The 15,708-nt window shown below is 57.7% G+C and overlaps 1 protein-coding gene and 1 long non-coding RNA gene across 4 annotated transcripts in view; one reads left to right on the top strand and one right to left on the bottom strand.

The window, feature by feature from the left end:
• The window catches only part of Slc6a6 (solute carrier family 6 member 6), a 46,896-nt gene that overhangs the window by 17,365 nt on the left and 13,823 nt on the right, over positions 1 to 15,708 (top strand). For all 3 annotated transcript variants that reach the window (XM_010637903.3, XM_010637902.3, XM_010637904.3), the window contains 4 exons: positions 6,403 to 6,642; positions 7,238 to 7,372; positions 8,514 to 8,748; positions 12,857 to 12,989. In XM_010637903.3, coding sequence (XP_010636205.1) covers positions 6,414 to 6,642; positions 7,238 to 7,372; positions 8,514 to 8,748; positions 12,857 to 12,989 — 732 coding nt within the window. In that variant the 5' untranslated portion in view covers positions 6,403 to 6,413. The remainder of the gene's footprint in view (positions 1 to 6,402; positions 6,643 to 7,237; positions 7,373 to 8,513; positions 8,749 to 12,856; positions 12,990 to 15,708) is intronic.
• Positions 13,897 to 14,746, bottom strand: LOC104871842. Its single transcript, XR_004515624.1, has 3 exons — positions 14,707 to 14,746; positions 14,176 to 14,302; positions 13,897 to 13,945 (listed from the first exon to the last, which is right to left on the bottom strand). It is a non-coding gene; the product is annotated as an uncharacterized LOC104871842 (long non-coding RNA).

Genomic DNA, 15,708 nt, shown 5'->3' with positions numbered 1-15,708 from the left:
GGGTGGCGAGAAAGTGACACGGCGAGTTGGTGCCCACAGTGCCACTGACTCACCCTCACCCTCTGGGAGGGAGGCCGCACAGCCATTGCTCAGAGCTCTCAGGCCCGAGTGTGAAAGACCCAAGCCTACAGCCTGCACACTCAGAGCATATCATGAGGGCCATGAAGGCAGCTGACCCTCCCGAGCCGGGCATCCCCAGGCCCCCACATCTGCCCTTGCTGCAGCTTGGCCCTTCCTGTCTCCACCCTCCCCTGGCCATACTCTCTCCCACAGTGTCCTTGTGTTACTTCAGCATTTGCGGGGCAGGATGGTGGCCCTAAGTCCCTGGCAGGCATGCGACCGGTGACAGTGGAGACTCTTGCCCTGTCAGTCATATCCCCTGCCCTAAAGAGTAGCTCTGTGCCGCCTGAAGCACTGCCACCAGGGGGATCCCCAGCTCTGAGGTGCTGCTCCCCTGGATCTCTGCCACACACATCTCTGTGGTTGGAAGCCCAGGCCCCAGCCATGCTTGCTTGGCCCAGGGCTCCTGCTTCTCTTGTTTGCCGTGGTGCCCTAGCCCCGTGTCTTCTCCAGCGCCTGTCTGAGTCTCTGGGACCTTGGGTCAGGGCCTGGCTCTTCAGGAGGGGACTGAGTGATCAGGGCCCCGCTCCAGACCTTGAGTTTACGAGGGGCAGTGCTGGGGCTGTGGATAGGGCCCCATCTTTTACCCTCCCAGCACTTCCCAGAGGCCAGGCTGCAAACTCTGCTCACTCGCTGCCTCTGGCTGGTGCAGCCCAAGGGGCTCCTACTGGGAAGTCACCTGAGACCTGCAGTCACTGGGCAGTGTTGTCCCCGAGGCCACCCCCCTCAATGTACCCTCACCTGCAAATGATGTTTTTTTGCTTTATTTCAGGCAAGATAATGCCTGGCTTCCAGGTGAGCTCATGGGGACTGACCACAGGCTGGCATGTCCAAGGGGCTGCCCCAGGTGACCCAGCCCCCACAGTGTTGAGGACACAAGATGTGTGTGTGTGTGTGTGTGTGTGTGTGTGTGTGTGTGCGCGCGTGCACATGACTACACCTGGGGTTCTCAGAAACATACGTGTGCAGGATCTGGCCCCAGGTGGACCCCAGTCTGGGCAGCTTTGAGCTACCTTCCCCATGGTCTCTGATGCCATCCCAGCCACTGGCCTTTGCCCGCCAGGCCCTCCAGGCCCCGGGAGGCCCTGGGTGTCATGCTTGAGTTAGCCTTTTCTCAGAACAGATGACTAAAGGATACAGATCACATGATCCAATTAAATGATTAAATCTTTTGAAGGTCTGCTTTCTATGACAGAAAAAAAAGAGCTTTGATTTTTGTTTTTGTTTTTGTTTTTGAGCTGGAGCTGGATGGAGCCCAGGCACTTGTGTGCTAGGCTGGCACTTAACACTGAGCTCACTGTGTTTATCCAGCATCTCCAATTGAACATCCAGGGGTCTGGGGTGGCACCCAGGAGAGTACAGGTTGGATGTCACGGATGGGGCCACCTACCCGGGGACCCAGGAGCCTCTCTGCCCCACCAGGCACACCCTGTGCACAGCACTGCCCATCCTGCGGCCTCTCCCCCTTCCTGCAGCATCCCTGGGCCTGGTTCTGCTCTCCCTGAGCCTGGTTCCTTGTCTGCCTGCTGGCCCGGCAGCCCAGTGGCTCATTAGAGGTGCAGGTGGTACCTCAAGGGGTTAAGAAGGAGGACACTGGGAGCCAGGACGGACCTGGAAGCTGTTCCTTGCTCAGGGGTTTGACTCGAAGTGTGACCTGGGCAAATGACATCATCTAGGGCCTCATTGTGGAGTGGGGACGGGGGAAGAGCTTGAGGAGGCGTGGAGCTCCTCACAGGGCCACCAGCTGTGTATGGCAGTGGCGTGCAGTGCAGCGTGCTCATTCTGTGTGTTGAGGGTGGTGGAACTATGTGTGGGGAGGACGCTGACTGAGTGGTACACATGAGCCCCCTCCTGTGTTCAGCTCTTTCCTGCAAGGCTGGAGTCCATGCTCTTGGTTTCCAGTGAGCAGGGTGTTGTCATTAACTACATTCAGGACACTCAGGGTCCCCAGAGCTGGTCCCAACCCCGTAACATTTCTTCAGCCCAGCACAGTGCCTGTCACATATGCCATGAGACCCAGACGTTGACCATTGTCCCCAGGGCCTGTCATTTGCCATGTGTGCCCTGAGCTGGCACTTTACAGCCTCTGTCCATGTGATCCCAGTGGCACGTCTGACTTCCACCTCCAGACTTCCCCAGATGAGGGAGGACACCAAGGCATAGAGACTTTGTCACTTGCTGCGGCTCCCACATTTTGGTGTGGCTTCTGCATGCCCAGGTCGCTGCTGTGGGGAGGGGACACTCAGGAAGGGTGGGCGAGGGTCCCTCCTGGGTGACCCAGGTCCGGTTCCCACCCCCACCCGTCAGAATTCCAGGTGCAGCTCACTGGATCCACAGAATCCTGGCCTTATGGGGTGTGGGGTCGGTGGGCATTGGGAGTGGAGGGGTCTCGTACCCAGCCCTCCTCCAGTCCTTGGCAGACTGCAGGTTCTTTGTGGGTGCCACAGGGCAGGTGAGCTGGAGCAGCGGGGACTCAGTTTCTCCAGTGTCCTTTTCTCACCTCTGGGGCTCTGGGGGAGGTGAGGGTCCTGGGTCTCAAGCTGTACTCTGTCCTCCAGGGCCCCTGGCACAGCCCTGGCTTTGATCTCAGCACTGAAAAAAAAAATTCCCTAATTCAAGGGTTTGATGGGTAATAGAAAACAGTTTATAATTAGTGCAGCCCAGAGTACTGTACTTAAAAGGTATTTTTTTGTTTTGTTTTGTTTTGTGGTACCGGGGATTGAACTTACGTCCTTACACTTTCAAGGCAGGCAGCGGAATCCCTGAGCTATGTCCCGGCCCTGTTTTGGTTTGTTTCTAAAGTCAAGTCTTACTCTGCAGGCCAGGCTGGTCTAGGTCTTGCTGTGTAGCCCAGGCTGGCCTCAAACTTGTAATCCTCCTGCCTCAGCCTCCTGAGTGCATGTACTACCACCCTTGTCCAAAAATGTGGTGCTTTGAAACTGGTTGGGGAGTAAAGGAATGCCCTACAATAAGCCCACAGCCTCACTGCAATGGGTTGAATGGGCTGCATTTGTGCCAAGATTGGCCAAGCGATCTGCACACAGGCCAGCCTTTAGGCACGGCTGGATCTGGCTGCTGCCTGGGGACAGAGAAGTAAGGATTTTCAGCCAAGCAGTGAGGTAGGCTCTGCCAAGGCCTCTGTGCCAGAGTCTACCCTAATCACTAGAGCTGTAGTGACTGAAGAGGAAGCTCTTAAAATGGGGAATTATGGCTGTCAGCTGCTACAAAATAACCCTGGGCGCCATGCCAAGGAAAACAGGTCATGCCAGCAGGACATGGCCCAGCAGCCAACAGGACCCTGGGCAATTCTCTGGCCCCTTGGGTGGCCCCTGATGAGGAGCACTGGCCTAGCGAGGAGGCTGCAGAGATGGCACCGAGAGGTGTAGGAGGTGGTGGCACAGGGCCCCTGCCAGTGGCCTTACCCTCAGCAGGACCACGGTAATTACAGCCATGGAGACGGTGGGGACAGCAGGCCCATGGCATGCCACTTACTGTCCAAGCAGCCGTGTGCATCTCAGGTGACCCTGACCACCTCCACAGTGCAGCTGCTGGTTGGAGACCAGAGAGGCTGAGCTGCTTGCCTGAGGTCAGCAGCTGGTTAGAGGCCACAGTTTCTGGTCAGGGTTAGCAGCAGGGGCAGAGTGGCCCTGAGCCCACTGCTTGCTGGTTGCCTTCAGTGGCTGTGTGGGGAGCATGTGGGTGGCCAGGTTGCTGTGGTGATGGGGAAGCAGGGTGGGTATGGGGACCCACAGATCCCAGGGTTTGGAGGGCACCTGAGGGGGGCAGGTGACTGCGAGGGTCTGATACTTGGCGTAGCCCCGTGTACATGATCCTTCAGGGACAGTGATCACCTCGAGTCCTGCGTCCTACACAGCAGCTGTGAGCTCTGCAGAGCCTCCCAGTTTCCTAGGGAGTAAGGGGCCATTGGGCCAGGTGCAAGCAGGCCACAGACAGGTCCATGTATCATTTCTTGGTTTTGCGACATGGTCTCGTTATGTAGTCCAGGCTGGCCTTGAACTCATGAGGATCCTCCTGCCTCAACGTACTGAATGCTGGGATGCCAGGAATGCACCACCATGCCCAGCAGGAGTCCTAATTTTGTAGGAGACTAAAGCATGCAGTACTAGGATCTTGAGGAGCTCCAGGGGTAACCCCCATGTTTCCCAAGGGTTCTCTAAGCACCCATGTGGTGAGTGGACAGAGCAGAACCCTCAGGTGGCCCCCCAGAAGCAGTCTGGGCCTTTACAGTCCCCTCTGCCTGTGTTTGGGAGCCCCAGGCCCTTACAGCTCAGAGGCCAGGCTGACCTTGGGACATCCCTGCAGCACCAAGGTCCAGGCAGCATCCAGAAGGGTGGGCCCAGCCCACCTCGGGCTGTTCCTGCGTGCGCCCCACATCCTCCAATTATGCGCCCACCCTGCTGCCACAATGCCGCCTGCCCGATAAGCATCAGGGGGCACAGGTCCTTGCTGGAACAATGCTGCAGCCAGGCTATTTTTGCAGTGGCGCGGGCTGCGGAGCCCGCCTGGCCCCGTGGGAGCCAGCAGAGAAAGGCGTGCGGATGCCCCGCCAGGCAGAGGAAGGGCTCTGGGCTCCAGGAAGCCTCCGTCTGCTCCCCGCCAGACAGTGAAACAATTGGGGTCCCCACCCGAGCAGGGAGAGGAAGGAGGCGTGGGGGAAACACAGCGTTGTGCTTTTGTGCCTCTGCCCCTCAGCACAGCCCCTGGGGCCTGGCTGCACGTCCCGGTTCTCTCTGGGTCCCAGCACCTGCCTGGCTGCATGTCCCTGTCCCTGTCCACCCCCAGGTCCCAGCACCTGTCTGGCCACATGTCCCTGTCCGCCCATGTCCACGGCTCTGAGGCTGGTGACTCCCCGTGCGTAGTGTGTGCATAGCTGAGGGCTGGGAGCAGGGGCCACTTGGGGTCCACCTACCCAGTAATACCTGCCGGCTGCTTCCCACACTCAGGGCAGTGTCAGACCCCAGGAGCACATCTGTGGAACAGGTCCTTGTCCCCATGGCCTCTGCTGTGGCTCAGGAGTCTATGTCACCCAGAGCAAGTGCTTAGATGATGTCTTCGTGGTTGGGGCTGCTTGGCAAGTGTGTGGTAGTGACTATGATCACCGTAAGGAGAAGGGGCCCCACAGTCCTGACCTTCCTGTGTTCCAGGGATCCTTGACATTTCAACTTTTCCCTAAAATCTGATATTTCAATGTTGGCCATTTCTTTCTCTTCCTGTTTTTTATACCAAGGATTGAACCCAGATCTTTGCACTGAGTTACATCTCCAGCTGTTTCTTTTTGTTTTGTTTTTGTTCTGAGATAGGGTCTTGCTAAATTGCCCAGGCTGGGCTTGAACTTGGAGCCCTCCTGCCTTGGCTTCCCAGAATGCTGGGATGACAGGCATACACCATGACACTTGGCATTCAGTCGCTAATTAGGATCAAGGAAACAGACAAGCTGTGACCAGGGCTGTGATGCTGAGTTGGCCACCTTGACTGTCACTCTTTTGGCCTGTGGATGGGGAGGTCAAGACCGACCGCGAGGAGGGTCCCCGCCTTCCATGGCCTCTGCCCTTCAGCGATCAAGCCATAGTGGCGTGTGGGGTGGATGGATGGGTAGATGGAGGTTACCAGGTTCTGCTCACGCCTCCCCGTCACATGTGGGCCAAGAAGGGCTGCCCTTGAGCTGCGTGGTGCTACTCAGGCCTCACCAGTGAAGTACTCGTTGTGTTTGCTGTGTACACATGATTGTTCCTAAATCGCAAGTGTACCTCACAGGCATTCATTGCCATTTGCCAGTGATGCAGACTTCCTCGTCTGAGTCTTGGAATCCATACTTACACTCTCAAATGGACATTTCCTGTGGGCAGACTCGAGGCCTTAGTGAAGCTGGAGTGGTCTCTTTAAAAATTTGTTAATTTTAGGCTTTTTTGAGACAGTCTCACTGTGTAGCCCGGGCTGGCCTGGAGCTTGCAGTCCTGCCTCAGCCTCTAGAGTGCCAGGACTCAGACAGTCCAGTGTGCCTGTACCTGACAGCAGCAGGCAACTGCCGTGTGAAGGTGCTGGGATGGCCCAGCTTGCTGAGTGTTTAGGAGATGATAGCTACATCGGGATGTGGGCTGTGTCTCATTGCTTGGGGTGACAGATGTGGCCTCTGGGAACCTGGAACCTGTGACCAGGTCACTGGTGTCCCCAGCCTGAGCCAGGAGGTCTGGGTCCCTGGCGGCGTCTAAATGGCTCCATGTGGCCCGGTGTGGGCTCCGTTCTCATTCTGCACTCCCTCAGGAGGCACAGCCATGGCCACCAAGGAGAAGCTGCTGTGCCTAAAGGACTTCCACAAGGACATCCTGAAGCCGTCACCAGGCAAGAGCCCGGGCACACGGCCTGAGGACGAGGCAGAGGGCAAGCCGCCCCAGCGCGAGAAGTGGGCCAGCAAGATCGACTTTGTGTTGTCTGTGGCTGGTGGCTTCGTGGGCTTGGGCAACGTCTGGCGTTTCCCATACCTCTGCTACAAGAACGGTGGAGGTGAGCGGGGCCCCATTTCCCTCCCATCAGTCCACCACAGCCCACAACTTGGAGGCTTTGCTGACCTCACCAAATACCATCCACGGCTCTGGATTCTTTGTGCCCCACAAATAGGAAGCCATTGTCAGGTGTGCGGTGGAGATGCATTAAGTTGTAGATCTGCTGAGGTGTGGGGGGTTTTGGGCTTTGCCTTCAGAGGGCTCTGGGCAGCACCCAGGCTGCAGAGGTGGGGAGAACTCATCATTACAACCTGGTCTCTTAACCTCTGGAGGTCCTGGCTCCATGGAACTGTCCTCCGGAGGGCTCCAGGGGCTCCCCATGCAGAGCAAACATCCCAGACCCAGTGTCCGGTTTCCTGGGGCTTATGGACACCCCTGAGCCCATTAGTAGATGCAGCTGGTAGAGAGCAGGTGAGGGCCTGCCCTGCCAGGAGGTTGCCCCATGATGGTCTTGCTGGAGGATGCAGCAGGGGCATGGGCGCAGCTTTGAGGCCCTGTGGGTAGCCAGGGACCCAGCAGATCAAAAGTGTAGGCAGGTGACAGAGGGCGGGGCCACAGCACTCCCCATCCCTCACCTTGTCCCACCTTCTCCCCAGGTGCGTTCCTCATCCCCTACTTCATCTTCCTCTTTGGGAGTGGCCTGCCTGTCTTCTTCCTGGAGGTCATCATCGGCCAGTACACCTCAGAGGGTGGCATCACCTGCTGGGAGAAGATCTGCCCCCTCTTCTCCGGTGAGCACCACACATGGAGAGGGGGTATGGCCAAGGCACCTGCTGCAGAGCTGACACAGGGCAGCAGGGCGACGAGGTCAGGAAGGACAGGGTGGGGTGGGTGGTGCCTGGCACGGGGCAGTGCTTCCTCCTGGGGACCTCGGGCGAGATAGTTTGTGCCTGGGATCAAGTCTCATGCCCTCTCCTCTATAGTCAGGTGGCCTTGGGAACGTCATTCTGTACCTCAGTTTCCTCATCTATTAAGCACAGTGACGCACTCCTGTCAGGGCTGCTGTGTGGGTGGAATGGCGGGGATGGACCTAAGTGCTGGGTATACCTTAGTAGGCACCACATTCATGGTTGTGCAGTCCTGTGTTTGGTACTAAATACGCGCTCAGATAATCACTATAAGGACTTTATTGGCAAGATTGGGAATGTGTGTGAGTCCCTTCATGCATCCATCCATTCACCCACCCACCCATCCATCTACGCACCGCCTGTTTTGCTCTCCAGTGCATGCAGTCATCACACTGCCTACCCATCTTCTGCTCACCTCCCCATCCACTCATTCATCCACCCACCCAGCACCCTACTCAACCACACACAGCTCCAGCCAACAGAGTGCATATCTGCAGTAAGTGACATTCATCCATCCATCTGGCACACATCTGTTCGTCTCCCCACTCATCTGTCCTCCCATCCAGCCGTCTGTCTGTCCACACACCTGTCCTTCCATCCACCCATGTGTCTACCCATCTATCATCCACCTGTCTACTTGTCCACCATTCTGTTCACCCACCACCCATCTGTGCATTGATCCAGCTGTTCACTCCCACCCACCTGTCTGCATTCACTCCTCTGTTAACCGATCCCCCATCGTCACCCATCTACCCACTGTTCATGTGTTCTCCCCTCTGTTGTGCATTTATCTATCTGCTCGCCATCTGTCCAATTACCTGTCCGTCTCTCTGAGCATCCATCCATCCAGCTGTGTGCTGGACCAACCACCCTATTCCCTGACCATCCTTCATGTGTTCCTGCACCCAGTCCTCCTCCATGCATCCTGCAAACACCTGCTGGCTACTGCCAAAGCCCCCTCTGGCCACAGGCCTGGGATGTCATCCTGCAGCCGCCAGCTGATGTGCATCTGTCTGGCCCGCAGGCATTGGCTACGCGTCCATTGTGATCGTGTCTCTGCTGAACGTATACTACATCGTCATCCTGGCCTGGGCCACCTACTACCTGTTCCAGTCCTTCCAGCAGGAGCTGCCCTGGGCACACTGCAACCATAGCTGGAACACGCCACAGTGCCTGGAGGACACACTGCGCAGGAACAAGAGCCTGTGGGTCACCCTGAGCCCCGCCAACTTCACGTCCCCCGTCATCGAGTTCTGGGAGTAAGATCGGGTCCTCTTGGGGTGGGGTCCAGTCTGGGGTCAGTCCAGCTCTGTCACTGCCTGCTGTTTGAACTTGTGCAGGCTTCAGTTTCCTCAGCTGTCCCCGAGGGAGTGAGTTGTTCCTTTCCCCAGGGTCTCTGTGATAATTCCTGTCCCAGATGCAGGAACATGTAGTTAGGTTGTCTGAAAACAGTCTTGTGATCCTAATGTGTTTTAGAAAAATGCATTTTCTATTATCACGCAGAAAACAACACACTTGGGAAATCAAGGAGTCACTCAGGTGAAAAGGCGAGAAGGTAGATAGATGTGTAGTATCTGAGTTTGTTTTGTTTTGTTTTATCAGTTTTAGAGTCTCTCTGAATTGCCAGGCTGGCCTTGAACTTGAGATCCTTCTGTCTCAGCCTCCAAGTGTTGGAAGTCTAGGCATGTATTACCATACCTAGCTTGTCTCAGCTCTTGTGTAACAACCACCTCTAAACTTGCTAGCTATAGACAGGTGCTGTTTAGGTCATGATTCTGCTTGCGGGTGGTCTGAGCCTGGGGCTTCTGCAGGAGCTTACAGGTAGCTGTGGACCTTTGGGGTAGCTCTTCCAAGATGGGAGGCATTGTCTGGGTGCCAGAAGCAAGAGACCCAAGGTTTTGCACTCTAGGCTGACCTGTTCAGGAGTAACAGATGGGTGAGCCCAGGACATGAGCTGTTTTAATCTCTGCTGGCTCTAGGTGTGTTCATACCCACTGGATGACCCCGGCCCCTTCATGGGAGAGTCGAGCCCTATGGCCCTTGCCATTGGTTATGGCAGAGCCCACAGTCACACAGGTCCACAGCAGGCTGGCATGGGCACTTGGCAGTCATGTGGGTGCACACTGGGCAGGTGCAGGTGCACAGAAGACTGCATGGCCATGGTCAGGGACCCCTAGGGCTCTGAGGGGCAGGACAGGACAGTCCACTCGTGCCTTTTAGACACTGGCCATCATGTCCCCCAACCATGCCAACCAAGGTCTGGGAATTGATGCACTAAGGCTGGGGCAGCCATGATCTTGGGCTCCAGGCAAAGCAGGCAGGGACCCCTGTCCTGGACACAGCCCTATCCAGCTAGAACTCAGCCCCCTCCTTGCTTGTCCATCCCAGCTTGAGCCCTATGTGGACATGGGGCACCACTGCCTTGGCTCACCTGTCTCAGCCATCTGTCCCCATGGCCAGGTCCCATGGGCTCTGCATCTCCCCCTGGGGCCTCACCCCTCACCCCCCTACTCAACCCTGCAACCTGAGCCCCAGCCCTGCAGAGCCCTGAGATGGAGACCCATGGACCCCAGAGCCAGCTCCATCAACATGACCGAGCCAGCCCTCCTATCCGCCCATCCTGTTCCTCTGGCCCTTGCTCCCCAGGTCCATGTCCCCAAGGCTGTCCCCAGGCCGCCTGCGGCCTCTGAATGCTTCCTTAGAAGGAGGCAGAGGAGAGGCTCGCGCCAGGCAGGCAGACGACAGCCTTTCATGATGCCGCCGCCGTCCCAGGGGCGCACGGCCAACAGTGGGTTGGCCTGTGGTCAAGAGGAAGCCATCGGCGCACTCCATGCTTCTCTCCCAGTGTGGCTGGCGGCCGGCTGGAGCAGACGTCCGGGCCTCAGCTAAGACCCTGCCCAACTGAGCCACTGCTATTGTTGCCAATGAGAATAGCGCCTGCGGGGAGACAGGGAACAGAACAAGCCCAGGCTGAGCTCTGGTGATGTCAAGTGGCTTCCTGAGCCCAGCTGAACTCACTTTCTCCATTCAGCAACTGGGCTTCATTCCCCCAGCTGGTGTAGGGTAGATGCCTTCTGCAAAAGGACACTGCTCGGTGTCCACACTGCAGGCTCCGGCCTAAGACCCAGAGTCCTAGGGAGGCAGGCAGACCCCAGGCAGATCTGAGGTAAAGGCCAGGAGACAGGAGGGCTGAGGGCCATGTCTAGCCTAAGTGACTGGGCACGTGTGGCTACCAGTGGCGGGATGGTGCCTGCCCAGGAGGAAAAGGTCCCGGGCACTGTGGGACCCCCACCTTGGGGTGTCTCGTCTGTGTGTGTGGTAAGGAGGCAGCTTTGGGCCATTGGCCGAGGGAAGCAGAAGCCACAGGAGGCTGTGGTGCAGAGGGGGAATGTTGCTGGGTTCCCTGTGACTCAGAGCCAGGAAGGCCAGCGAAGAGGCTGCCCAAGTTGTCCTGGGCTCCAGGACTGGCAGTTTCAGGCACATGAGTCGCCTGTATGGTACATTCCCTTGGGCACGGCTCACTACTGTTCGCTGAGCGCAAGCTGGGAGAAGCCATGGTTCCAGCGGCTACTTCAGGGACTCGGAGACCCTGGATCGGACATGGAGGGACCCACCACAGCCCCAGCAGGGGGTTGGGCCACCCCAGGGTGGCAGTGGAAAGGGTGGTGCTCAGTGAAGCACAGCCGAGTGCCCTCCACACAACTTTTTCAGAATTTAAGATGATTTTGAAGCATTAAAGTGGTTTTAAAAAATTCATTGTTAGGTGAGGCCTTGCCTTGCACAGCAGGAAAGCCCTGCTCCCCTGGGTCCTGTTAAGAGCCTGCATGTTTTTGTCCCGGGGCTGGTTCTTGTCAAGTCTCCTGCCTGGACCACAGCCCTGCGAGGGAGGGTGAACGCTGTCTCCCCACGTGTGTGTGCGGGACTGGAAAACTGGACTTGCTGGTCAGGACCAACCCTTAGACTGCACCCTTGCTGTGAGACCCCGCCAGCCATGTCCAGCAGCAGCAGAGAAGCTGGCCTGTGGTGTCTGCTGGGGCTGAGACAGCAGCTTCCCAGCATGAGCTCACAGCAGCCTGGGTACCACTGCTGTGCCCAGGTTGGAGGGGCAGGTAGAGGGTACATCGCAGGAGCTGGCTGTCGGCTCAGGATTCTTGGGACCTGAGCACAGAGATTGAGCTGCTCTGGCTTGAAGAGAAGTCTGCTGCATTAACCCAGTGCCTTCCCTTTGCCTGTCTAGGGGTAGCCTGGTGGGTGTCACTGTGTGGAGGACTATGTCAGCCAGGGTCAGATGGGACCCTATAGTACCACCGAGTCCATAGAGGTGTGGGGTGAGGCAGAACACACACACCTCCTCCTGCTAAAAGGCTCTGTGTCCTTGTGCCCGGCACTTGCCTCTTGAAGGTGCCCTGTCCTGAGCCCCAGTGGCTCATGTGTCACAGAGGGAGGAGGCCTTTTCACACCAGGGCTTACTTCCTTCAAATCAGACTTCAGTGTCCATTGTAATGAAGGACTGGCTTCAGAGATGGGCCTCAGTTTCCCCATTTCTATAACAGGTCTGGTGAGAGACCAGCGGTGGCAGGGACTCTTGTCCTCCATGTACCAGTCAGTGTCAGTGACAAGAGCAGTGGAGCAGGGACCAGGGTGTCTTTACGGCCCTGTGTTGGCTTCCAGAGGACAAGAAGATGGACATGAGTAGGTCCCAGTGCGAGAACATCCATGGGATGGGGCTCTGATGGTGATCACAGGGTCACCAGGCAGCATCCCAGGCAGGAGCTGTTCCCCACTTATGAAAGGAGAAACTGAGGCATCAGTTACTGTGTCCTTCTGGGGCTGCAACCTTCAAGCAGGGAGCTCCCCTGGAGCTGGGAGCCGGGCAGGTACCTGCTCAGCAAGGCAGCCTTACTTCTGTTGTCCAGGCACGACAGGCACCATCTCTGGGTGGCAGGTCAAGTAATCTTAGCCAACAGCACCTTCTGGTGCCCAGCAGCATCCCCTATAAGGGAGCACTATGGGTTTTGCTATGCATTCCTCATTGGACGATGAAGAAGGCTTTCCTGGGCCCCATGGAGAGCCACTTTCCAGTTTACAGATGAGGAAACTGAGGCCTAGGGTTTCATGATGTGCCTGGGGCCAGGCTACACTGAACCCAATTCACTCCATGTAGCACCTAAATCTACCCTTTCCTATTCCTCCGTCTCCCTTGGATGGTGAGGATGGCACCCAGGGCCGTCTTGTGCCAGGCAAGTGCTCACCACTGAACCACATACCCAGCCAGTCCCCTCTCTGCACTCCCGCAGCTCTGTCCCAGGACAGAGGGTTCCCTGGGGGCATTGCTGCCCACTGACCTGGCCCTGTACTTGTTCCCAGGCACAATGTGCTGAGCCTGTCCCCTGGGATCGACCACCCTGGTGCACTCAAGTGGGACCTGGCACTCTGCCTGCTGTTCGTCTGGCTGGTGTGCTTCTTCTGCATCTGGAAGGGCGTGCGCTCCACAGGGAAGGTAAGTGGGGCGTGCCCCCCAAAGAGACGCTGTAGACCAGAGCTCTAGCACGGCACCTGGCCTTTTGGGTCCATGAACACCCACCTCGGCTGCCTTCATGTTGCCCCTGTTTTAGTGGGCGGCTCATAAGATTTCTGGCTGCGGAGCCAGCTAGATCTCCAGCAGGGTGGCCCATGTGTGCAGGTTACTGGTGCTGTTAGCTCTGAGCCAGGACCTGGCAGCGTAGACCCCACCAGGGACCTTAGGGAGGGCAGGGTGGCCAGCTACATAGGAAAGGGTCCAATACCAGTCCTCGGGGTTCCCGTGCACGGGACCGTCTCAGCATGGGCTGGGGGTAGCTGCTGAGGCTGACTGGCTGATTTCAGTTGTGGTGTTAATGTCGGTCCTCTGGAAAGCATGGCTGCCACTGATATCCTCTTCCTGCAGCCCTGGGGCTGCCCGTAGCTGGGGGACTTGGTGTGGCTGGCTTGTGACACAGTAGCGCTCATGGGAGTGGCCGCTGGAGTGCAGACAATAGCCGAGAACCCACCACCGTCAGTAATCACGCTACTCGCTACTCGGCACGGGCCTCACAGGGGCCAGTGTCCCTGTCCCCAGGGACCGATGCCATCCTCGTGGCTCCCCCATCATTCATGGCTGAGACTGAAGAGGCCCCAAGTCAGGAGAGTCTCCGGATGGCAGTTGAGTGCATGGGTGGAGGCTGTGGCTGGATGGGCCTGGCTCCCACTGCCTCTCAACATTGATGGAGGCCTCAGCCTCAGCCTCAGGCGGGAAGCATCCTGGGCCGAACAGGGCCTCAGATGCCTCCTGTCACCTGTTGGGACCCAAGTGAGCACTCCCGCTGCTGTGACACGGCTCCGAGACCAGCACTCAGCACAGCAGAGGGCGAGTAGCCCAGGGCAGAGAGGCTCTGATCTGGTCTCTGGCCTTGGCCCAAGCACTTGGCCAGGAGGCTGCTAAAGGAGAGAGACAGGAGGGTGGGTCCCGGGCTCTCCAGGGCACCGTGATCTAGTGCCCCACCCCCCACCTCAGTGGTTCTCATGGCTCGGAGACTACACCTCCCAGGCCCCAGCACCCTCCACACTCTGCCTAGTCCCCTAGGCCAGCCATTCTTTGCCGTCTTGGGACCCAGGCCTCAGAAAACTGGCCCCTTGAGCCACCCCCCTTTCCTCCCTGTCTCCCTCACCTCTGAGCTGGCTTCCTCATCCGTAGTATAATGAGGGTTCAGATGCCTGGCACCAGGGTCCTGGTGAATGTGAGTCATCTCCTTTGCCCTGCCTCAGTTTCCCCACAGACGGGACTGTAGGAGATTTCTGTGGAGCAAAGGTGCACTATCAGAGCTCCTGAGCCTCCTTGTGTGTCTAGAGCAGGGGCTTCGGTGATGGGGAACATGGGAAGGAATGATGTAAGAAACGACAGCAGGAAATATGGGTGTCATTTAAAGTAGGGCAGCAGGGCAGGTCTTGAAGCAGAGCATAGGGATCCAGAGGGGAGACTATGGTGGGCCTGGCCATGCAAAGGCCCTGAGGTCTGTCATGCCATAACCTTGGGAGCCTGGGCTGGGGAGGAGGCAGACGTGCAGCGGTCACAAACCAGAGCCTCCTGGAGGGAGACGTGACTTGCAGGGCCCCCACCCGGCAACACCCTCCCAGGGCTGGGTGTGGTCCCACAACAATGGGTTAGTCTGGGCAGCCTGGAGCAACCAAGACAAACAGACCCTGGGGACCTCCTTGAGCCTGGCCGCCTCTTCAGTGACCCCATCAGGCATTCAGGCTGCAGCCACCTTTGTGACATTCAGGGCCTGCAGGGTCTGGCTTGTCACCGTGGCTCCACATACATGAGGTGGCAGAGTGCCCCTGCTTATGGCCAGGGTCCCATGTCACAGATGGGGAGACCAAGGCCCATTGTTGCATGGTAGTGGATCGCCCGCCAAGCCTTGCCTGTGTCCTGCCCTTCCAGAGCGTGGCATCCCAGGGAGCGTGGCTGTGGGTAGCTGGGCCACTGAATTGTTCAAGGCTGAGAATTGGGGTGTGGGCATCGGAGCTGGGGTCACCACTTTGCCCTTCATACCTCCTGGCTTCATTCAGGTTTCTTCCTGCTCACAGCTTCAGTTTCTCTGCATAGAATGATTTATCGACCCCACCCCTGGGCCTCATGGGCAATGACAATTGTCCCTTTGAGTTTCCAGAGCACCTGGGCTGCAGGGCTCAGGGTCGAGTGCTCAGAGCAGCCAGGGTAGTTCCCGGTGCAAGCGGAAAATCACTGCAGCCGCTGTGGCACCTGGCAAGGCTCCTCCGCAGGTTACTCCAGGGAGCCCAGGAAGCTGGGAGCACAGCTCTCAGGGGCACAAGGCTGCAAAACAAGGCAGCCTTTGCGGGAGGCTGAGTTGGGACAGGCAAGGCTTAGGCCCCGGGCTCTGCCTGGCCACCCAGGCCGCTTTAAAGTATGGCCACCCAGGGACCCCAACAGGCTGCTGGATGTGGCTATTGCCCCAGCCTGGGCGCGGCCACCAGCGAGGTGGTGGCATTGCAGTGCGCCTGTCTGCCTGTCTGCAGGAAGGGAAACAACAGGCCCATCCTCTTTTGTGACTTCCTGACTTACCCTCATCCTCCATGTCTGCCTGCCCAGCCTGGAAGAATCGTGGCGGGTCCCAGCCAGGGAGAAGAGAACTAAGGGTGTTTGGGAAACTGAGGTCTGGGAGAAGGATGCACACTTAGGG

The sequence above is a fragment of the Fukomys damarensis genome, unplaced genomic scaffold (assembly GCF_012274545.1).
Source record: "Fukomys damarensis isolate Sample0158 unplaced genomic scaffold, DMR_v1.0_HiC HiC_scaffold_37, whole genome shotgun sequence".
In the NCBI taxonomy this organism is placed as follows: Eukaryota; Metazoa; Chordata; class Mammalia; order Rodentia; family Bathyergidae; genus Fukomys; species Fukomys damarensis.
The sequence above is the reverse complement of the archived record's forward strand: the minus strand, read 5'-3'. Positions and strand labels throughout refer to the sequence as shown.